At 40.2% G+C, this 25349-nt stretch overlaps 1 protein-coding gene across 5 annotated transcripts in view; it reads right to left on the minus strand.

The window, feature by feature from the left end:
- Positions 1-25349, minus strand: part of MGAT4D (MGAT4 family member D) — a 95180-nt gene that overhangs the window by 47316 nt on the left and 22515 nt on the right. For all 5 annotated transcript variants that reach the window (XM_067568009.1, XM_067568008.1, XM_067568010.1 and 2 more), the window contains 2 exons: positions 15469-15630; positions 3665-3805 (listed from right to left, as the gene is read on the minus strand). In XM_067568009.1, the coding sequence (XP_067424110.1) occupies positions 3665-3805; positions 15469-15616 (289 nt within the window). In that variant the 5' untranslated portion in view covers positions 15617-15630. The remainder of the gene's footprint in view (positions 1-3664; positions 3806-15468; positions 15631-25349) is intronic.

Raw genomic sequence — 25349 nt, forward strand, 5'->3', positions numbered from 1 at the left:
AGAGTGTTATAATAGGCAACATGAAATTGCATACATGATAGAATAAACTTCTTTATCAAAAAGGTCGAGCTTTTTGATGTCTTTGTCCTTGGGAGTAGTCTTAGCCCTGCTCTGCCTGCACTTCTCATTTGCTGCAGCCACCACTAATAACTAGGTGTGGGGTGAAAATAAAACTGCTCAAACCTCTGAAAGAGACCAGATATTTTTGTTCCCTTCTCTTAGCAACTAGTGGAATGGAGAAAGGGATTTGCCAAATTGTTTTGGCCAGCTGCAGAATACTCATTTATGAGCAGGGCAACCTCCTCTGCCACAGTGAGATGGAGAAGATCAATCAGTTTGTGGGTATTCTCTTCCATTAACTCTACTTGAACACTCAGGGAGAGTTTCATTCTCCTAAGGAGCTCCTGATGCACCTTAAAATAATCTAGCAGTGAAGAGGAAACCTCTGGTATCAGGCAATGAGGAGAACGTCTGCAAGGGAGGCAAGGATGAAACCTCTTGAGGCTGCTGCTGCAGTATTGGGACAGATTGTAGCCCTGGAACAGGCCAAGGAGAGTCCTGGGCTTGAGGATCCAAAGTTTCAATGGTACTAGCACTTGCAGGAGAATGCTCTCTCCTGAAAGATCTACTGGTATGGGAAATTGGTAAAGTAGATCTGAATGCTGGAGGCATTTCCCGGGTCATCAATATGGCCACCATGAGTGACTGCTCATTAATAACCTGTTATAGCTTCCGCTACATGCTTTAATGGCTCAAGGGATTTCAATAAAATCATTGATTTACAGCCATTTTTGGCTCCGGAGCCATGGAGGGGTGGAGAGGAAGGTACGGTGTGGTGGAAGGGACAGGCTGAGACATGTAGCACTGGAGCAAGATAGGATATTGTCAGGGAAGGTCATGGTTCATTGTAATTAATTTACCAGAGTCAGATTCTGGTTCCTGCAATGGCTCTGAGTCCTCATGCTCTTTGGGGAAGCTTCCTCAACTGGATCCACTGGGTAGAGGTGCAGAATCACATGCTCCTCTTTCTCTGTGTCTCCTGGGGCTTCCTCCAGGACTCCCCCTGAGGTCTCCGTTGCCTCCTTGCCCTGCTATTCATCAGCATCCTGTCATATGATGAGGCCAGCGAGGTTGAGGAGGGTGTCATGAGTCACTTCATACTCCATACTCACAGCCCTGAAGAGTACCTGTTACAGCTCATCATAGTATAGGCATGTGCTGGGTCCCCTCCCAGAGTGATTGCTGGAGTCCTTCATCCTCTGGTACAGGAGTCTAAGGTGCTTCATGTGCTCCTAGCACTGATACACAGTTCAGCAAATGCCTGCCTCCTCCTACCTGTCTGTAATCTCCTGGTATAGGTTTATGTTTTTGTTAGTACAGGTGATGTCATGGAGGACAGTGTACACTGATCAGCAGCTCCAGAGACAAAGTGATAGCTCTTGGAACATGATCCATGATTATCAGTGCTGATCAACAGAGTTCACAGGAGAACTGATCTTAAGTGCTCAGCACCAGTCACTAGTACCACTGGCAGTGTGGGGTCAGGGACCTTTATACCTTTGGGTAAAGATCAAACACCAAAGGGATCAATGGATCATGAGAATGGCCTAGAGGACTATCAAGAAACATTCGCCTTGCCCCTATCCACACTGCACTGTAGAATGGCTACAGGGCCATGCCATAGTAGAGGCATGTACATCTCCACACTCCTTTGGCTTGCTAGCTTTCGTGTTCTAGACTGTCCTTTAGGAACATGCTTGAGATGTGGACAATGGGGTTATGGCACAATGACACACATGTATCCATATACTGTTGCAAGTGTAAAAGCATCCTCTGATGAGATTAACCATTTAACATCCACACTGTGAGATGAAGACAGAGGATGATCAGGACATAAAACCTGATCATGACTCAGAGGTCACGTCTGGGTGTAATGGTAAGGTTATGTATGGATGATCAGCCAAGATTTGAAGGTTTAAGTAACCAAAACTGCCTTAGCTATGCTAAGGCTATTAATATCATTCTGGTCATTTCCTATTGCAGACCTTTTTTCAGAGTGAGAGATGCTTATTTGGAATCAAGATTCAAAGATACCTGGGGAAAAACTATTGTTCTTATGTATCTTCAAAAGACCTTTTAAATAGTAAGAGCATCACAGGAAGAACCAAAATTGTTTATCCAAAACAGCAAATGCAAACCTGAATGGGTTTGGGACACATACAATGAACATTACCATATCTTTCTTGGAGAGCACATCTGTGAAAATATCTTTGTGGGAGGAGTTATGAGGGCAGGCCAAAGTAACTTGAAATCTGAGGAGACATAGGGTGTCTAGCATCAGACACCAGATATCAGAAGGTAGGTCCTTGAAACAGAGCATAACAGGGGAAGCGGAAAATAGGATGGATGCTTAAAAAAAATAGAACGCTGGTTCTCTGTAACACTAATGGTCCCTATCATGGTTAGCTTTTGCAATCTTTCAAACTAGATATGTTAGGCATAGAACTTTTAATGTTTTGATTTAACTTTTTCCCTCTGTTTTTAATTGAATTTGAATTAAACCATTTGCATCAGATTGTTTTGAGGTAAGATCACAGGTACATCTGGAAGGGAAGACAACCTTATGACATATGGTGAGGGAGAAAATCATACAATTCCTAGACTACTCAGCCAAGGCAACCTCCTAAGTGTGCCACCCAGATACTATGGTCAGGAGGGACTAGTTGAAAAGTTGATAGACTGGCAAGAAACAGGAAGAAAAAAAATACACTTTTAGTTAAAAGTTTTGAGAAAACAAGTTGTCCTGCTTTCTCTAGGTAGGGTACTACAGAATAATGAGTCCCATAGAATCTTTTATGATAGACAATTAATGCTTATAAGGAAATAACCTTCCTAGCCTTGTAGTACAAATGTATGTTTGAAAATTTATTGTGAGAAGAACATTTTAAAAGTTTGTATAGTTACTCACATAAATTAAGTCTTTGTTACTTTTATCATCATACTTACTCTGGGTAACATGATCATGAGGCTTCAAATATAATATAAACTAAAAACAATCTCTGCTGACAAATTGTAGATGTCAGGTATGAACTAAAATTACTGAAAATCCCTAAGAAAAGATAACTATTTTCTTCATGTTTAGTTTTCTGGGAGGCGGGATGGGGGGGAGGGGGGGGGGGGGTATTTTCAACCACACCAAGTTACCTTTACATTTTTTGCAGGTGCAAAAAGGAGCGACTGTAAATTTACATGCACATATTTAAAGGCTCTTCAAATAAAAACACTGATTCTAAATTTAAATGAAAATCCTGAAAATAGTTAAGAACAATTTCAATGGTCAGAGACAAATAATATTTAATAACTTTTGCAATATTACTAGCAATAACTATAATCACCTCTGAAGTCTGAATACCTATATTTCCCCAATTTTTTTCCCCCACTAGTACATTCACAGAGAAGTTTGCAACTTTACAATTACCTGCTGGAACTTGTCTTCAGAAAAAACATGTACTGAACTACTGTAAAGAATCAAGTGGTATTTTCAAACAGATATATTAACGATAAAAATTATATATTAATAGGACAAATTTTGAAACTACAAACTTTGTACCTCTCTTCAGAGTAAAAATAAAGCCACCACCAAACATTACATTTTAGCTCTTACCTCCAGTTCTCCCTTGTCCAATAACAACATTTGGGTAAGTGCTGTTCTCATGCTCCCGAAGGTGAGGTAGGTAGTAGTGTATGTTTGTAAGACGCAAAGGGAATTTGCTGGTGAGATTTAACATTTTCCACTTCAGAACATCTTAAAAACAAAAAAAACGGGGATTGAGGTCATTATTCTGACAAATATTTTCCCTCGTACAAAAGCTTTGCGCATATTACAAATGCAAAGTTATTAAATCAGAGCCATTTTATCAGAGATGACTGTAGGTCAAGTAAATTCTTCTTCATGGCAATTAATTAATTTCCTGTTTATTGCAGAAGTTAAATAGCAGATCTTTCAATCAAAACAAGTTTCCCAAAGTCTCTCATGGACTGCAGGAACAGGCCTAAAATAAGTTTATTATTGTGATGTATTTGTATAACAGCTGGTCAGAAACATTTCCTCAGAACAGCTTACAGTCAGAAAATGCCATTTCAACAAAACCAAAATTTTTCATGAAATTATACTGACTTTGAAAAAAAAATTTAGAAAAAACTGGAAAAGTTATTTTGACATTGTCAAAGGGCCCTGTTTTGATATTTTTGGAACAAAATGTTTTGATTTCTCATTTTTAAATTTAATTTTATATAAATTTTTTCTGCAGTATCAAAATGTTTTATTTTAGATGACCCCCTCCCAAATTTTTTTTTTTTGCAGGATGGAAAATTAATTTTCTGACCAGCTCTAACTTATATTACAGTAGCACCCAGAAGTCCCAATCAGATTGGGAACCTACTGTATTAGGATCTCTACAAAAAACACATAGTAAAAGAGTCCCTGACCCAGAGATTTTACAGTTTAAAGGCCCTGGTCCTGCAACTGCTTACACACAGACAGACACTTGAATCTATACACAGGACCACTGAAATCAATCCCTGTATAGGGACTGTGGAGATGCTCTGTTTATGCACAAGCAGTTACAGGATTAGGCCTCATTTTCATTTGCAAAAAGATCCAACGAGTGGGTGTAAAATAACTGGAGAGAATAATTTTTGTCAGTTGCAAAACAAATAATATCATTAATATCAATAATTTCTAATACATAACATTCAGCTTTTCTCAGTAGGAAATGGTGAACCTTCTCTTTTAGAATGCAATCCATGGAGTTTTTCAATAGGCACATGAAAAGCCTGAAATATGATTTCCTTATGAAGTTAAAACTCCCACTGATTACAACGCCAATGGGAACAAGACATTTAAATAGATATTAAGCAAATAGAAGCTGCAGTAATCAAGAGAAAATGTAGCACTTATTTATTCTTGAGTCTTCAGAATTTTAAAATGGAGGTGACATTTAATTAAAATTCGTACCAATGTTGAAATAATCCAAATATGAATTTATAAAAAATAATCCAAATTTACCAAATACAGTCCCATTGAAGTCCATAATTGTCATTTGCTAACTTTAGCTGTCTAGATAGAAGTACTACATTTCTATGGGCTCCAGTTCTGTGAAACATTATTCAGAATAAATGCTAGGAAATTGCTAAAATATAGGATTAGAAAAGCTACTAAAAATCTGTAAAATCATTCAGAGATCATTTAAAAGCTGGTGAAACAGAAATATTTTCCACTTAATTAATACAACTTGAGGCACCCAATGTGCAAAGATGATGGGCACCATTTGGTAAAATAATAAATATTTGAAAGGACTAAATGAAAGACTTTACTCTTTGTTTTGTTTTAAAAAAGGAACATGAGTATCAAAAGATCTTTTTCACTCCATTGTGTACAAGGGCATGCACAGGAATTTAAATTTGACCATTTTTGGAGGGGCATGTTAAACACATGATGTTATGTGGAAATACAGTACACCCTCGCTATGAACCCAAGCCATTTGGCCTTCATAGCCAGGGGTTTGTTATAACAAAAGGGGTGGAGGGACAGCTCCTCCAACCCCAGGTCAGGAGGAGCTCGCTCACTCTCCCTGCCGCAGCCCCGGGGCCAGAGTTCTATGCTCCCGCCGATTATTGGATGGCCCTTGCCCCTGCTTGCCCCTCCCCCCCGTGAACTCCCATGATTGTGCTCCCTCTTGCTAAGCAGCTAGCAAGAAATCATTATAAACCTAACTACCAGTTGCGTTAGGGCTTATCTGTGCTGTCCTGACACAGGTGGAACTCCTATGTACATCATATGGGAATTCTGCCTGTTTCACTTCCTCCCTGTTCCTGGGACTACCCATGCAGGTATATATGAGAACAAGCACATCTAGGCCTGAAAGAGAGCAAAACTCCTCTGATCCACCTGAGAATAGACTGAGTAAAGACTTCAGGGGCCATATCCATAGCTCTCCTTCTAGCACTTTTGTACTTTTCAGTCTATACAAAGCACTCGGAAGACTGCTGGAGTTCTGCTGCTACAGGGTAATCTCCAAGTTGCATAAAGCCACCTGTGACTACACAGTCTCCCAGCATGCCCTATTATGGTGTGGTGTGCTGTAGTGCAGTGGCCTTCAGCAGAATTGCCCAGCTGCCAATATCTTTCAGGTCAAGGTGATTTAGCCCTCTGCCTAGGTCAGATAAAAGTTCAATCCCTTCCAAAGTACCCACAATCCAAAATAAACACAGCAAAATATAAACTCTTCCAAACTCTAAGGGGAGGGAGAGACAGAGGGCTGTAATATGAAACCGTCTTCCTCAGTTCCTGGCCACAGTCAGCCTTCCCTCCCACAGTGAAAGCTGAAAATCTGCTCTCACTTCCAGCCAGGTATCAACTGTTTTAACTCATCTCTCACAGCTTAACAGCTGCTTCAGTTGTCACAGTGCTAAGCTGAGCCCCCAGCAGCTCTTTAACCCATTCCTGACTTGTGCAGGGTTTACATCCCATCACACCATCATAAAGCCAGAATAGACAGGTATATACCATGTTGGAGAAGTGATAGACAGCGTTAGAGTTTATTGTGCTTTACAAATCCTTGCTGGCCTGTCATATGTTACAGTCACCTTTCTCTCCCCTGCCTCCTGCAGCTACATCATGCATGAACTTGATGGAGCTGAGCCCCAACCATTGGTCAAAAAACCTGAAGAATGCTGAACAGGAGCATAACGTTCCACAACTTTTATTCTAATTTGTGAATATACCCTCGCTTTTGGAAGGTCGTGTGTGTTAACTTTTAAACCCATTTCAAATTTTCCTCTAAAATATCCAACAAAATTCATAACTTGTTTTGATAGTCAAATGGTTTCTGAGAAGGACATATATCTGCTGCAGATTCAAATGTATCAACAGTGTGGCTTGGTTAATCTTCAGAGAGATTGGTTTACCATTCTCTCTAGTGTTGACTTTCCAGGTAATTTAAGAAATAATAATAAAGAAATGTAAGTTGTTAGAAAGGGAAGGAAAAAATGGCACAGAGTGAAAAAGGAAGCAAAACTCTGTGCCAAAATAAAAATATAGGAATAAGCAGACTCATGCCTAAAATCTCCTGTCATAATGCAATAATATAAGCACTTGATGCACATAGTTCTCCAATGGCAACTATTACATGCTTTGAATCCCATTTAAGTTCACACAGTTGCTTTCATTGCAGAATTTCATAAAATGGATACCTGAAACAATTAAAAAAATAATTGCTATATGTGTGAAAGCATAGAGGTCATATTAAGATCATTATATTAGCTTACGTTTATACACCACTTTTCATCTCAAAGGATTTCAAATGCTTAATGACCTGTTTTTCAAACAATAGGTACACACATAATTCTCATGCATTTACAAGTAAAATGTGCACTGGCCATTTGCCTCTGAAGGTAATCAGTGAACTGTTACAGTAATTACCACCACTGAAATGCAGTTCCTGCTGAGGTGGTAAGACAGAAGGCATCCTACATCCACCAAAGTTATACAGCGGTGAGTTCTACCCAACACAAACAATAACAGTCTTCCAAGCTGCATGAACCCTGAAAAGCCACAGCTCCAGAAGTGCTAGCTCCATAACAGACTTATTGATTCAGATGAAATGTTGTCCAACATAAGGCAACCCCCTACTCATCCTAAAACAAGGAAAAACGGTTCCTAACTTTCCATAACTGTTGGTTTTTTTTAAGATGTATTGCACATGTCCATTCCACTTCAGGTGTGTGCGAGATTGTCTGTGAAGCTATCAGGAGACCCTTCTTCCTGTCCACTATGAACAGTTGGGTGAACTTTCTGAATGGTATAGTCCATTCTGTGTAAAAAGCTAGGGCGCACCTAATGTCCAATGAGTGAAGGCACTGTTTCTCCATATTTGCATGCAGCTTCAGAAAAAAGACCAGAAGGTAGACTGCTTGATTGTTACGAAATTGATTGTTACGAAATTGCAATACCACCTTTGGTAGAAAACTGGGCTGAGGATGTAACTGCTTTTTATTTTTAAAGAAGACTGTATATGGAGGCTCTGATGTGAGGGCCCTGAGCTCCAAGACCCTCCTGGCTGAAGTGATGGTGATGGCACTAAAAAAAAAAAAACCACTTTCCAGGAGAAAAGTGAAATAAGAAGCACATTGCCAATGGTTCAAATGGAGGTCCCATGAGCTTTGATAAGACCAAGTTCTGATCCCAGGGAGGAATATACTTTCTTACTTGAGAATATAATATCTCCAGTCCCTTCAGAGGAGATAGATGCTCGAGTATTTCTTGTAAGGATGACCATGTGGGTGAGACCCCACATTGGAATGCCCAGACCAAAAACCACTTCCACTTTGAAAGGTAAGAAGCCCTGGTGGAGGGCTTCCTACTACATAATAGGACCTGATGAATTTCCGCTGAGCAAGCTTGCTCTCTCGGGTTTAGCCATGGTGTTTCCACACAGTTAAGTGAAAAGAGCTCAGGTTTGGGTGTAGCAATTGACTATGGTCCTGAGAGATCAGGTCTGGGTATAACAGAAGTGGGATTGGAGTCACCACCAAGAGGCCTAGCAGAGTGGAAAACCAGTGTTGGTGGGACCAGGTTGGGGCTATCAAAATGACCTGGTCCTGCTTGATCTTTAGAAGAAGATAGCGGGGAAAGCGTAGTAAAGGTGTTCCATCAGTAGCAGAAAGACATCTGTGATAGACCATGTACTGTGGCCAGGGAGCAGAATTCATTACATTTTCTGTTATACCAGGTTGCAAATAGGTCTATCTGAGGAATTCCCCCATTGTTGGAAAATGTCCCTCACCATATATGGGCAAAGGGACCACTTGTGACTGGAGAGAGTCCTGCTTAGGCAATCTGCCAGCTTGTTTTGCGTTCCCAGAAGGTAAGAGGCCTCTAGGTTGACTGAATTCCCATACTATACAGAAGTCCCATAGTTGAATCACTTCCTGACATAGGTGGGAAGAGCGAGCTCCTCCTTGACTGTTGAGATAGAACATGGCAACAGTGTAACACATATCTCCCCATAATATGTGGAAGGAAGGCCTGACAGGCCAGGTGAATTGCTCTGAGCTCTCCACCAATGATGTGGATAGAAAATTCCTCCGGAGACCTAAGACCTTGAGTTCTAAGGAGCCCCATGTCAGCTCATGTCACCTTAGTGCTGATTCATCTGAGACCAGGGTCATTGGTAGTTGGGGCCATATAAAGAGAATCCCCACACAAACATTGAGCAGGTGCATCCACCAACTGTGGAGATGAGAACCAAGGGGGCACGATGAGTCCAGAGTCCAGATGGAGGTGGGTTGGTGAGTACACCGAGGCCAGCCATGTCTGGAGGGTCCTGAGGCACAGACTTGCATGATGCACCACATATGTGCACGAGGCCACATGGCCTAAAAGCCTCAAACATATTCTGGCTGTTGTGATGGGATGGCGTTTGAGATGTGCTATTAAGGAAGTGATTGTCTGAAAACGATCCCCTGGGAGGTAGGCTCTGGCTTGAGTGGAATCGAACACTGCTCTGATAAACTATCATCTGTACTGGAGTGATGGTAGATTTTTCCACGTTTATCAGGAAGCCTAAGGCCTTGAACATCAACTGGATGAGCCCAAAACTGGATACCACCTGAGCCCTGGATGGTCCCTTGATTAGCCAGTCATCCAGATAAGGGTAGACCTGGACCCTTAATCTCTTCAGAAAGGCTGCCACTACCACCATATATTCTGTAAACAGACAGGCAGAACAGGAATACCATGTAGTAGTAGCATGCATGGTTTACTACGAATCTGAGGACCTTTCTGTGACCTTAGTATATTGATATATGAAAAGTGTCTCTCTTAAATTAAGGGTGGCATACCAGTCCCCGGGATCTAGAGAGAGGAAAATGAATGCCAGGATGACCCTGTGAAACTTTAATTTCTTGAGGTAGTTGTTGAGGTTGTGCAGGTCAAGAATCAGTCTGAGACCTCTCTTGTCTTTTGGGATTAGGAAATAGCAGTAGAACCCATTCCCTCTCAAATTCTGTGGAATCTCTTCCATGGCTCCCATCCGAAGGAGGGATTGAATCTCCTGGGCCAGAAGTCCTTCGTGAGGGGGATCCCTGAAGATGGATGGGGAGGAAGGTTGGGAAGAAGGGATGGAAGCAAACTAGAAGGTGTTGAGCACAATAGAGGTGAGATACACCCAATGGTCCATGATGATATGGGACCATGCACTGAGAAAGTGGGAGAAGTGGTTGGTAAACAAAAGAGAAACAAGGAACTGGTACGACATCCTTAAGTGTCCCATCAAAAGGCCTGCTTCAAGCACCCTGAATGTCTGAGTGGGGCAAGTATTGACGTTGAGGTAGAAGGGGGGGTCTACACCTAAAACCCTTGCTTCTTTTTCTGTGCAGATCCTGATGGACAGGTGGGGCAGAGTACTGAATGGGCTGTTGGGGCCAGTAGTGCTTCCTTGAAGAGACTTAAAAGTTGCCCTAGGGTCCTTTAACACACAAAGCTTCACATCAGTCTGTTCTGAGAAGAGTTAAGCTCCTTCAGATGGTTTGCTGGACCTCTTGCGGGAAACCTGAGGATTGTAGCCATGAATTTCTATGCATGGCTACTGCCAAAGCCATGGAGCTCGCCGCTGAATCCAAAAGCAGCTTGTAATGATTCCTTCACTACTGATTTTCCTTCATCCACCAGTGAAGACTGGCCTCCTGAGGGAGCAAGTCCTTGAACTTCTACATGGAGTCCCAAATGTTGAAATAATATATGCCCAACAGCGCCTGCTGATTTGCTGTAACCGGAGCTGTAAACCCTCCCCCCTCACATTCCCCCTGCCAGTAGAATAAACTTTTCTACCAAATAAATCCAATTTCTTTGATTTTGGGGTTTCACTAAAAACAGATTAAATTATTTACAACTAACTATGTACAGATATGTGAACAGGAAAAACCACTGAGAGCTTGTCAAAGCAAGGATAGCAGTTCAAGCAACAGTCATGGGTGATAAGAAGGAATTGAGGGAGCGTGGGATTGGCTGGGCACTTTATGCCAGAGGACATTTGAACCACCCTGATGGGTACCACTGAGGGCAAAGTTTCTGGTGACTGTCCTCAGGGTGCATACACACCTGGAGTGGAATGTGCAGAAAGAATAGCAAATATGGTAGGCGTCCAGCTTGGCTTAACAAAGATGTCCTTGGTGAACTTAAACGCAAAAAAGAAGCTTACAAGAAGTGGAAGCTTGGTCAGATGACTAGGGAGGATTATAAAAACACTGCTCGAACGTGCAGGAATGAAATCAGGAAGGCCAAAGCGCAATTGGAGTTGCAGCTAGCAAGGGACATGAAGGGGAACAAGAAGGGTTTCTACAGGCATGTTGCCAACAAGAGGAAGATTCAGGAAAGTGTGGGCCCCTTAGAGAATGAGGGAGGCAACCTAGTGATGGAGGATGTGGAGAAAGCTGAGGTACTCAATGCTTTTTTTGCCTCTGTCTTCACAGACAAGATCAGCTCCCAGACTGCCGTACTGGGTGGCACAGAATGGGAAGGAGGCGAACATCCCGCAGTGCTGAAGGAACGGGTCTAAGACTATTTAGAAGGCTTAGACATACACAAGTCCATGGGGCCAGATGCAATGCACCTGAGGGTGCTGAGGGAGTTGGCTGAAGTGATTTCAGAGCCATTGGCTATTATCTTTGAAAGCTTGTGGCAACAGGGGAAGGTCCCTGCGGACTGGAAAAAAGCAAATATAGTGCCCATCTTCAAAAAAGGGAGGAAAGAGGATCCAGGGAACTACAGACCAGTCAGCCTCACCTCAATCCCTGGAAAAATCATGGAGCAGGTCCTTAAGGAATCCATTTTAAGGCACTTGGAGGAGAGGAAGGTGATCAGGAACAGTCAACACGGATTCACCAAGGGAAAGTCATGCCTGACCAACCTGATTGCTTTCTATGATGAAGTGACTGGCTCTGTGGATGTAGGGAAGGCGGTGGATGTGATATACCTTGACTTTAGCAAAGCTTTTGATACTGTCTGTCACAGTATTCTTATCAGCAAGTTAAAGAAGTATGGGTTGGATGAATGGACTATAAAATGGATAGAGAACTGGCTAGAGCATAGGGCTCAACGAGTAGTGATCGATGGCTCCATGTCTAGCTGGCAACCGGTCACAAGCGGAGTTCCCCAGGGGTCGGTCCTGGGGCCGGTTTTGTTCAACATCTTTATTAATGATCTGGAGGATGGGGTAGATTGCACCCTCAGCAAGTTTGCGGATGACACTAAGCTAGGGGGAGTGGTAGATACCCTGCAAGGTAGGGATAGGATACAGAGTGACCTAAACAAACTGGAGGATTGGGCCAAAAGAAATCTAATGAGGTTGAACAAAGAAAAGTGCAGAGTCCTCCACTTAGGAAGGAAGAATCCCATGCACAGCTATAGACTGGGGACCGACAAGCTGGGCAGCAGCTCTGCAGAAAAGGACCTGGGGGTAACAGTGGATAAAAAGCTGGATATGAGTCAGCAGTGTGCCCTGGTTGTCAAGAAGGCTAATAGCATATTGGGCTGCATTAGGAGGGGCATTGCCAGCAGGTCATGAGAATTGATTATTCCCCTCTATTCGGCATTGGTGAGGCCGCATTTAGAATATTGTGTCCAGTTTTGGGCCCCCCACTACAAAAAGGATGTGGACAAGTTGGAGAGAGTCCAGCGGAGGGCAACAAAAATGATTAGGGGGCTGGAGCACAGGACTTATGAGGAGAGGCTGAGGGAACTGGGCTTGTTTAGTCTGCAAAAGAGAAGAATGAGGGGGGATTTGATAGTGGCCTTTAACTACCTGAAAGGGGGTTCCAGGGAAGATGAGGCTAGGCTGTTCTCGGTGGTGGCAGATGACAGAACAAGGAGCAACGGTCTCAAGTTGCAGGGCGGGAGGTCTAGGTTGGACAGTAGGAAAAAGTTTTTCACTGGGAGGGTGGTGAAGCACTGGAATGGGTTATCTAGGGAGGTGGTGGAATCTCCATCCTTAGAGGTTTTTAAGCTGAGGCTTGACAAAGCCCTGGCTGGGATGATATAGCTGAGGTTAGTCCTGCTTTGAGCAGGGGGTTGGACTAGATGACCTCCTGAGGTCCCTTCCAACTCTAAGATTCTATGATTCTATGTGCAATCATTCAAAGAAGAAACCCCCAAAACCTACTCCCTGTGTGCAAGTTAGCAGGAACAGGACTTTGATTTCCTCTTCTCCACAACTTCCTATTATCTGCCTTTTCCATTCTCCACTTGGGACAGTATGGACAGTGGAATTTACTACAAGGACAGTAGAACTGGTCAAAAAATTTTAACTAGAGAATATTCCTGCTAAAAATAGGATTTATGTGAAAAATGTGATTGACAAAAAAATGCTACAAGAAATTTGACATGAAAATTTTAATTTTGTTGTGAATTGACTCCCCCATTTGAAATTGTTTTTCCCCTTATTGTCCCCCTTTTTTCCCTTTTTGCCCCTGAATACAAAAGAATAAATGATATCTATGTTTTTTCTCCACTTCCCCCCCCCCCATTCTTTTTTCCATTCGGTAACTTTTCAAAACTCCCTCAACTAGGGAAAAAAACAAGTGGAAAAAAATTGTGGATATTGTTAATTTTATTGCATTCAATGACAAAAGAGAAGAGGGGCAGAAAATGGAAAAATGAAAACGCAGTTTTCCAAAAAATATTTTTAAAAAGGTGAGTTTTTTTTAATGTTTGTGTTTGAACCCTGTAAAATAGAAACAACTTCAAAATTTTTCACAAAACTGTTTTTCCGTTTTTCAACCAAAGTTTAATAGGCAGAATGCTATGGACGCTCTCAACCATTATGACTGTGTTGTTTGGGTGGGAATTCTCTAATCAGTCATCATTGTATTGAGGGGTGAAGAGCTTCTTCTTCAAAGATTGCCTTTCACCACACACAAATTCAGGTTCTGATCCTGCAAGGAGTTCCTTGCAGTCTCGATGCCTAAAATGTTGTGTGAGGTATAGTTTTGTTTTGTATGGGTAGAAAAAGTTGTTACTTACGGTACATCTCATTTTCTCCTCTCCCTACCTGGCTTCCAGTGTGGTACCACCAACCTGGTACAATTTCCTGAATTCTTCCCCAGCTGACCTGGATTTCTAAATATGGAAGGAGGACCGACCCAAATTATTATTTAGATCTCAGTCTGAATCAGACCCTCACTGAGCTAGTTGTGGGGCAAAAATCCTACAACAACATGGCCTCTACCCCAGAATTTATAATCCAACACCTGCCAACACCTAAGCATTTGCTTAATTTTAAAGTCGTGAATAATCCCATTGAGTCAATGCTGGACTGGGGCCTAAAAAACAAAAACAAAACAAGTGAGGAAACAGTACAACACATACAGGCGAAGTGGTCAGGAGAACAATGATGCACATCTTAATTCCTCATCCCTTTTAATAAAATATTTTAAATTAAAAAAACCAGTTTTTTTCTATTTATATTTAACTCTGCATATTCCTTCTGTAATCATCAGAAATAATTCTTAAATATTTTGTGTTGTGACCACAGAGTCCCACAATTCAACTACAACATAACATCCCTTAATCCATCTTCCCTCAAGAAAGCAGCCCCTCTCATCCTCTCCACTCTGTCTTGACAATGGGGACAGTAGAAATGAGAACAGATCACTTTGGAGAAAGCTGTGCTTAAATCATCAGGGATGTGAGATGGTGAGCTGCTGCTCTGCCTTTCTACTCCTCCCAGGGGACAGGGTCTAATAGCATAATCCATCATACTACAACCACTAGAGTGGGGGGTAGATCCTTCTGAGTATGTGCAGTAGCCTCTGAAGCAGTAGGGTCTAATGTGTTTTTAAAACCTCTAATTAAATTACAGGGGAAAGTCAAGTCAACAGAATATGATTATCTGAAGTGGAATTATTTCTAGTATTTGTTGTCCACCTACAAAAATGTACTGAGGGTGCATGAGAGAGATTTTCAGTAATAAATGAACTCTAGTCTGCTTCTCATGAACAAAGCAGGATGAAAAGGGGGCGGGTGGAGGTTTGAAACATTTCACGGTTTTTTTTTTAAATGTCCCTTCTTTTGAAATTAAAAAAAAAAAAAAAAAAAAGGTAGAGTGGTAACAAGCACTCTTCACAAGGCAAATAGAAAGGAATGATAGAAAAACGTTCTTAGAGTTTTATCAGGTTCCCAGCAACCAATCCCATTAATTGTCATGCATTAAGTAAGTATTATTAGGACCAAATTACAGAATGGTAAAAGTCTTCTCTCACCTCCTTTTTAAACATATGAGGGAAGGCCTGATGGTGCCATTATCAAAGTCAATAAATTTGTTCCCATTGGCATTAGTGGAAACAGAACTGGGCACTAAGTATATAATAATTTTAACCTCTTTAGGAAGAAAAACTTTTCTGAGCACAAACCTGCATGATTTGCTGTAGAGTTCAGTCTCTCTGCAACTACCCGTTTAACTGCATCCAGGACAATGCTCAACTCACGGGATCTTTTTGTATTTTCTTTTTCGGCATATAACAGTCTTTGATGAAGTTCCAAAAACTGGTTTTGGTACATGTCTAAGCCACTTCCTGCAATGAAAATGTAAATGGTTTCTTCAGGGAGGGATTAACTGTGTACTGGAATAAGGAGGGAGTTCAGGAATAGAGGACAGCATGGAAAAAAAAGATGAACAAATTGAAATAGAAAATGAAAGAGTTGATTTAAGGTTTATTGGTGAAGTAAAGAAGGGGACAGAATGCTAAGAAATAAAGACAGGATTTAGGAGAGCAGAGTTGTACAGAACCTTGAAAGTGAGGACAAGAAGGCAGAACACAATACTGAGGATCAGTGGAAGAAATTGAAATGGCAGGTGGCAAGGTCCCAGTGACAGGCAAGGAGGATGATTTCTGGACAGATTAGAGGAGCATGAGATGACTGGGTGAGTGGACTGGAAGATAGCTAAAGTAGAAGATAAAGGTAAGGTCATGCATATTAGCAATACAGACAGAAAGTCACATGGTTCACAGCATGGGTTTGATAGCTGAAAGTTAGGACAAGCAGACTGGATCTACACACTAATGCACAGTCTTCTCCTGAAAGTGGAACTGAAAATTTTTCAAGAGAACCTGTTCTCATAAGACTCCCAGTTTAGTTTTAACAACCAAAGTAGTTTGGAAAAGCATCCCTATTTTTGGGTGCTTATCTGAACTGGACCAAACCTCCAGGTTTTTAAAGGCTCACTTATCATTAATCATCATCCAAATACAGAATTTCTTTGAGGCTTTGCATGCTGATGGGTCAGATTTATGTAATAATCCAGGAGTGGGTAAGAATGCTTTGATTGAGCTCCTGAACCTGGACCTACTGAAGTAATATATTCAGGCATATCACATGCTCTGAACTAAATGGACCAATCACAAAACAGAAAAGGAACCCTTGTGCTAACTTCTTAGAGATGCCTTACAAGTGCACTTCAGGCAGAATATTAAGCCACTGATCGCTTTAGATCAGCAGTGAGTGATAATTTAAAAACAAACTGTCCATTTAAACTAAAAATAGGAACAATGAAAGAGAAGCAAAGCTATACAGATAAAATACAGTGCAAGCAAATAATTCCTTAAGTGGTTCAAAGGGAGACTCCTCAAAAACAAAAACAAAAAATCTTTAGAACTTTTTATAACTGAAAAGCTAAACCTTAAAAGGAGCTAACAGTGTATAATGTACAATGATAGACAGACACTGCCCTCAATGTCTTTAAAAAAGCCCCTCAATGTTTATGTTCCACAAAGCAGTCCAGCTATATACTATACTATACTATACTACACACACACACACACACACACACACACACACACACACACACACACAATATACACTATTTATACTCCTCACTCCAATATGCATTGGTTCTATTTTTGATTGTTCTACGGTGTCTAATAAACTTTTCTATACTAGCAAAATTGAACACTTCCTAGTTGAACCATTTGTATTGCCTTGGATTAAGCACAAATGGTACAGCCACACTAACCATGTTAATTTGTTCTTGGGACTGTTGTACTAATGTCCAGTGCTAGTGCTGTTCAGTGCCTTTTGAATACCAATCCCACAGTTCCTGGCACAGCTCCCAGAAGCAATGGTTCTAGCAGGTTTTGAAAAATACACCAGAGCACTATGGGACAGTAATTAAATTATTGGAGTCCAAAATGGCACTAGCACAGAGTGGCTAATATGGTTCAGACTAAACCATTATGTAATCCAACTGAAACAAATCTAAGTCAGATGCATGTAAACCATCTGAAGAACTTCATGCTGGCAATTATGGCAAGGGGGTGGCAGCATACTTTTCCTAGTGTAGGCCTTGAACCAGTAAAGCATTTCAATATGTGCATAATAGTCCCTGATTGCTCACATGCTTAAAGCTATACACAAGATTAAACCCTTTATTAGATCAAAGCATGGGACATTTCTCTAGTGTACACAAGGCTCAATAGACTTTAGACTGAAAACTCTTTGAAGGAGGATCGCTGGTATATTTGCATCACTCTGTATGCATTTATGGTTCAGTGTAAGCAAAACAGTAACTCAGATAAAACTAAAGAAGTGCTTTTCACCTTCTAAGTTCATTACAGTTAGTCCAGCTTTTATAATTTACTTTCTCAACATGAAAAAAAAATGATGCAGTACTGACCACAAGCTTCCTTATTGCCAGATGGTTACAAAAGAAACTGATGATTGATGGAATTGGCATCCATTATGTTTCCCTAAGGTGCATGACTACTGCCTTATGGAGAGCCAGTTAAACACTAAGCTTTTAAAGTGCGGCAGAGCATACCTGACCATTGTAGCATGACTCTTGAGACCCAAGAATAGGAATCCATCCTTGAAGACTTATCGTTTGTGGGGAAGTGTCATTATTTAACAATCTTAGAAGGAAATTCCAGGTTGGGATATTTAATATCTGACGGAACACAGTATGCCTGAATCTCATGTCAATTTTCTGCTGGGACTACTTCATAGATTACAGTGAAACTACTCCCCATTCACACCAGTATAACAGAGCTAAATCTGACCCAATCATGCTACATAAAATATTCTGCATCAGATTTTCAGTGGGCCAAGAAAGAGCAAGGGTGTGTGTGTGCGCGTGCGCAAAAGAGCCCTTTGCATCTCCTGAGGCTGATTCTGTGACAGCCTGGCCTTCCACACAGATCAGAATAGCTTCAGAACTGTTCTACCAGCTGTCAAAATCCCTCAGGTGCTGGGAATTGAGGATTACCATTGCATACCTGTCTATATTCTTCTTTTCCCTAGACATAGCCCATATACTAGGAGGATGGAGACACTAGAGGATTCCTTTATGTGAGACAATCCTCCATTTGACAGATCTACAGGCTTAAAGGTCATTTTTGGGTTAAGAGACCATCACTATGCTGCCCTAAATGACTGAGAATCAGGCCATGTATATCCTTAATACTTGAGAATCTACTTTTTGTCCAGTGTTCTAAAACAAGTAGTTAAACTGTTGGTTTTGAACAACAAAAACTGAAATACAAGACTAGTGCTTCAAAAAGTCAAGAATAATTGATATTAAATTATTACTAACACAAAATAGAAGATAACAGTGATTTAGATTGCCACAATTTCTTTGAGAGTACATGAGGTTGTGTTTTAAAACAGTATTTCATCAGCTGGGGATAAAACTAATCTTGTCATTTTCCACAATTTTTCTAAATTTCCACTAATAGTAAAGCATATCCTTCAAAGATTAAATCTGAAGTGAACCGAAATATGAAAGTTCCATTGTACCATTCTGGGGAAAAAAAAGATTTAAATTGAAACGTATTTCAATCCACATTCTAAATGAAAATTCCATTATGATTAAATTCCCATTAAATGTTAATCAATATTGCTCTTTAGATAGCACTTTTGTCTATTATTTTCTCCTAATTCTCTCTCTCCATTTTATGTTTTTTATTAAAAAAATTAAATTTCAAAAATATTTTTAAAGTAATAAACTCTTATTTTAATTATTTAATCTTATTCAAATCCTGTTCACCTTTCTTTGGAACCACTCATTCATCACACTGTGATTTAGTACAAAAGGCCAAATCCTACAAACGCAAACACATGCTTAACTTCACACCCACATGAGTAGTCCCACCGACTTTAATCTTATGTGAATAGTTTCATTGAACATGAGAGTTTTTTTTATTAAACAATTTATGCTAAAATAACGTTAGGCCCACTCCTGTACAACTTTTCATATCTACATGGAAGTTTTGGGAGTGCTAGGAATGAAGGAGCAGACCCAAAGTTATTTTATCCCACTTTGAAGTCAAAGGGAGTTTTGGGTGTAGAAAGCACTGCAGTTTGAGCCTCTGTGCAACAACAAAACTACTCTTATTACAGCTCTGGGAAAAGTGTATGTTACTTAATTGCTGCAAAGCCATCAGGAAAAAAACACAAAACCTTTGCAATTTCTATGCTCTATCAAACAAAAAGATATTGTTTTAAAAATGCACAGTGAAAGGAGTGCTACTTTTAAAATGAAAATAACCAGCTATATTTCATATCCTAAATTCTTTCCTGATCAGATTACAACCATCTTACAAGAAATATAATACATTTAATAAAGCTAATTAAGCAATCAAAACCAAATTTGACATTAATAGCCAGTACCAGATGGGCTGAGGTATAACAATACACATAGTTAATCATAGTATGGGTGCAGTTTAACATTGTTAGTTTTATAATATATCAAGTAAAATGGGATCCACAACATATTCAGTATCAATTCCTAAGTACGTACTGAAAAGCTGAGTGTGAAAAGTAATTTATTGTGGTAGAAGCAGAAGATTAATTTGTTGATTATTGTAGAATGATGGAGTAAGGAAGTTTTATATATTTATTTGATTTCAGAGAGCAAATTAAGGAATTATATCCCTCATAATCAGGAGCCACTGCCCATAAAATTTGGTTTTGCTTTCTTAACATACGTCAGGTTCAGAGACATAAGGCATTTTACAGGTTATTTTTTCAGGTTTCAGAGGATGCGAAATGAAGATCCAAAAGGTAAGTATAAGCTTTTCAGAAATCAAGAAAACAGTGTTGACTTCCCATATACTTTTGTAAATGCTAGTGCTATATACATAAACAAAACTTCAGGCAAAATGATGGTGTAAATTACTGCCGAGTTCCCATCATTTTATAATAGACTTGTCTTTGAAACCAGAAATTATTAGTAACTGAGCAGCCCCACAGGCAAGATAGATTATAGGTTTTGGGGAAAGCATTTTGGACAGAGACTATTATGGCAAGATTTTGTTAGTTATAACAGGTGAACAGCAAATTGTATAGTCAATACAAAGCATAGTATTGCATATTTACATACTGTACTGGTTAAAAATTGAACTGTACATTCCAAAGAATGTAGTTCCAGATCAGTCCTTAAATCTTTATTCTACGACCACTGTGGTAATGCCACATTTTTCATCACTGTACATCAATGAATCAAGTAGAATTTGGAGATGAATTGTTTGGTATTATTGGCAAGTCTTAAATTTTGCTCTAAGACCTCTTGTTTCAGAGGACAGAGTGAAACTAGAGATAGACAAGTAAAATGTATGTTTTAACTAATAAAATAAAAGGAATATTTACATTGAAAGCAATCTGAAATAGTTATGAGATCTTTGGATTTCCAGCCACTGTAATATCTGTTAACAGTGGATATTAATTTATTAATCCAGAAATAAGAATTTTGCCCATACTTTAACATTTTAGACTAGGTTTATGTCAGTGGTTAATTAATGACTGGGTTTGATCTAGCAAAGTGGTGGTGGAGGCAGAAAAGGAGTAGTTCTGATGTTTAGGGTTTAGGTAGCATGTGTAACTTGTCAAGATAAAATCTGTATTGTTCAATGTACTATAAGTAGGTCCTGGATAGAATTATAGTACTGCCACCATTGGAAAGGCTTAGACTTTTCCCTTTGATAATTAAATTTCTAACAGATTTATTCTATTATTTATATTGTGATAGAGCCTAAAGGTCCTATAACAAACATATCACAACAAGACAGCTCCTGCCCCAAATGTTTATAGTCAAAGTAGAATCTAGGCTTTTTCATTCTTCCACAGAAATTATTTTAAGGTTTTATCTAAGTGTTTTCATCTGGCAAAGTTTAGTTGTACTTTTTTCAGTAAAGGTAAGAGGTTTCTGAATAACATAGATGGACTAGTAGCAACCTCCACACCTAAATATTTAAATCCACACAATTTAAATTAAAGTCTTTGGACAGAAATTTTTTTGAAACTTGGCCCACTGAGGTTGCTTCTGATTTTAAATATATGAATCCAGGTAGATCACGCTACTGTTTGAGCAGATAATGAAGTTGTGGAGAAATGTTGTAGGTGATTTTATATATATTAGTAAGCCACTGGAAAATAAAGAAGTGGCCCTCATACAGAGGAGCGGGGACACCAAGCATACCTATTTAAGTCTTTTCTAGATATTACACAATGCCAATGGTATATTATTGGCAGGAACAGAGACAGGATAGCAGAATTCAGAAAATAAGTTGTGGACCAAAATTTAGAGCATTTAATATATAAAAAAGCATCCCGTGGGCCCGTCAGATGCTTGCTCACAGTTTAAACTGAGGATTAGTAGGCTCTCTTAAATAATAACTTTCAGATAGTTAAATAAGCCTCTTAACAAGAGAAGCACAAAAATAGAATTATAGGCTACTACAGTAAAGTACTATGGCAGAATAAATGTTGAATCTTGGTAGATCATTACCAAGCTAATTCATAACTATCCTCAACATGAAATTGTTCTGAGATTGCCTCAACACAGTAGTACTCATTATTGTGGTTTTTCCCAAGAACTGTATTCTCATATGGTGACTCACTAGAGAGTACAAATGCACAAAAGCAGCAACTGTTACTATCTCTTGGTTTTTACTGAGTGCAAACCTTTATACCACCTATGCACAACAAATAAATGCAAAGATCTGAAACACCTTAGGTACTTGTAGTACTCAAAAAACCTAGTGTTTGATCATGTAGGACAGATATTATTAAACAAGTTAAGATTTTTTAGATATTTATTATTATTATAGAAGGTGTGTGATGGGCTGTACCAGCCCCTCCAGGTACAGGGGGAGCCCTCAGCTTCTTCAGTGGCCAGAAAGGCCCTTTCCCATGCTGCACTCTCCCTGGCAGGAAACAGGGGTTAAAAGCCCAGCAGAGGCAGGACCATGGAGGAGAGAGACTCACTCCTAGAGCCTGCCAGGAGGACTGCTGGGCATAGCTGTTTGGTGAGCCTAACATGCCCAGAGGGGCTTTGGGACTGCAGTGAGCCTTGTGGAGCCCTGCCATGCCCAGAGAGGCTTCAGGACTGCTTTGCACATCAGCGCTGCTGCTTGTAGAGCCCAGAGGGGTTTTAGGACTGCTTTGCAGCTCAGCCCAGCTACTTGTGGAGCTCTGCCACGCTCAGAAGGATTTTAGGACTGCTCAGCACCGCTGCTAGTTGAGCCCTGCCAGGCCCAGAGAGGCTTTAGAACTGTTTTGCAGCTCTGCATGGCTGCTTGTGGACTCCCACCACGCCAGAGGAGCTCCATGATGGTGTTACTGCCCAGCAGGACACTTTGAGGCCTGCAGGGGACAGGAGTTGTACCAAAACACCCCCCCCTTTCGGAGGAGCCCCAAGCACCATCTATCACAAGGTGCCATTAGTGCCCACTCTCATTTAGCTTCATTTGATGTATTTATTTTAATTCTTACATTATGGCTAGTTCATTCTCTTGGTTCCCTAATATGATATAAAAATACATACAAAAAAGTTTCAAGATTCAAGTTACAAGATATTCTTCCCAATTTACCCATTGCAGCAAGGGAAAAAGAATCTTCCCTTTCAGCCCACTCACACACATCTCAACTACTCCCCCACAAAAGCTTGGGAAAGTAGATATTTGTTCATTTTCATGACACACTGCCAAGCTGGGGATAAGTCAGAAAAATGGGGGAAGTGAGTTCCCGTACCTTCTTTGAGAACACTATGTCCATTAAAGCATTGTCTAGACAACAAATGTTACATTAGGTGTAAAAAAGCTGTAAGCACTAGCATAGGGAGCTCAGGGCAGGTTTTATCGACATGGGGCTAAAAACATACCAATCTTGTCTATAAAAATACTTATTGCTGGAGAACAGCTACAAATTTTGTAGTGTTGACGTAGGCTTTAGTTAAAATTGCAACACAATTTCCATTATATCCCCCCATTTTCCTGGGTGTATAATTTTCTTTAACATTTTCTTTTGGGCCTGACACCAACTCTTTTCCAAGGTTGTTTTCTGCCAGAATTTGCCCTCGTCACCTACTTGAGTATTAAAAAGTATGAGAGAGAGGAAAATTCTGTTATTACAGAATTCTTTTAAAAAATGTAGGGATAAGTAAAAAAATAGGTTAACTCAAATGCTAAATTCATATCTTCATATGTAATTACTCCTTAATAAGAAATATGTACCTGGCTGTGTTGGAAAAATCTTGAGTATTAAAATTTGAAAAATATAGAGATGAGTGGCATGCAGATATGGAGGTAGATATGGTGTGCTCAGCCTGCAACTATACTTCACAATCTGTGGCCAAGTCATTCAAGAAATAGTATCACATAATAATAGTGATCACATAATGAAAGGCTAGGCACAAAGCAGCAGTGTGTTCAACCTTAACTTACTTATTTTTAACTACAGTGCTTACATGTACATTTTAACTAAATTTAATTAACATATCTTTTGCATATAATTAGTTAGTTAAATGCAGACAGCACCTCAAGAGACCAAAAATCTTGATTTTTTTTCAAAAAAAATATTATATTGTATTTTTTTCAGTCTGTCTTTTGAACTCCTTCTGTCCATCCCCAGCATGTATAGAAGGCTAGAACATGGAGCCCTGGGTGTTCTGTGCCACTAACACCTCCACGCCACCAGTAGAGGCTTAGACTGGACTCCCACAGGAGGACCCTTTGAGGTTAGGCTCCGCAGAAAGTAGGCCCCATGGGGTGGTGAGTGCTCCTCACAGCTAACTGATTGGCTGAAACCAGTATATAAACCAGGAAACCACGATGCGGAGTTGTCTGAGCAACACAACAGACTATCCCTGCTTCTGCTCTAGACCTGCTTGCAATAGACAGACTCCAGCTTCTGACCCTGGTTTGTCCTTGACTTTGCTATACAATTGCTGTGCATAATCATTTCCAAGCCTGCTATGTGTCTGCAACTTGGTATCTGATCCCAACTTCCTGGTGTTCTGACATGACTTGCTCCTGATTTCACTACTGGTCTCTTGATCGCAACTTAGCAGCTGACTAGGGTACATGGGCAGCCCATGGCCCGGCCCTGACAGTATGTATGACAATTAATGTGGCCCACTCTCCCCAACTTATTGGGTATGGTGATTGTGGCCCCCACTGCTGCCATTCCCATATCTGTCCATCCCCTACCCAGCAATTAATCCTGTCCCCTGGTCACACCATCACCTCCGTCCCCATGAAGAAAATGTGTATATATTAGGACTGGGTGAACCCCTTTAAAGATCAAAAAATAATGTTGGGTCAGTTTTTATTCCAAACAATATTTTACACTGATACCATCTTTCATATTGAAGGATTCCAAAGTAGTTCACTAAGAAATACATATTACAGCACTGAAATGCACCCATTCCTGTGGAGGAAGACAGCAACAAGCACACTTCATGCTACTTAACAGAGGAGGAAAAGAAAGTTTTAGCCAGAAACACTGATGAAAAAACCTTCTTTTGAAAATTACCATAGAATCTAATGTCAATGCAAAGGAGACAAATAGTCTTCAGTGCATTCAGAAAGTGATAAAAAATGCAGTATAATTTTCTCATCCCGCATAGGAATGATTTGTGGTTGAGGCTCTCGATTTCAACTCAGTAACCTTGTCCAAATAATATAATGTTGTTAACTGTCAGATAGGGACCATCTCCTTGTCCCACAGAGATGTTATGAGGATAGAAACAAAGTTTGAGACATTTAATAGATTCATAGATTTTAAAGCCAGAAGAAACCATTAGGTCATCTAGTCTGACTTCCTGTATAACACAGGTCATAGAATTTCACCCAATTATCCCTGCACTGAGCCCAATAACTTGTCCAGCACTACAGCAATGTATGCCAAAGAAAACAAATAAACACAAAAAATTTCTTCAGATAAAAACACAACTCAGAATAACCATTTGTTACTCTGTAAAGCCTAAATAGGACTACTGACATGTGCGTTTGCAGGACTG

This window comes from Emydura macquarii, unplaced genomic scaffold, assembly GCF_026122565.2.
Source record: "Emydura macquarii macquarii isolate MOO-44397 ecotype Brisbane River unplaced genomic scaffold, CSIRO-AGI_Emac_v2 contig_2834, whole genome shotgun sequence".
NCBI lineage: Eukaryota > Metazoa > Chordata > Testudines > Chelidae > Emydura > Emydura macquarii.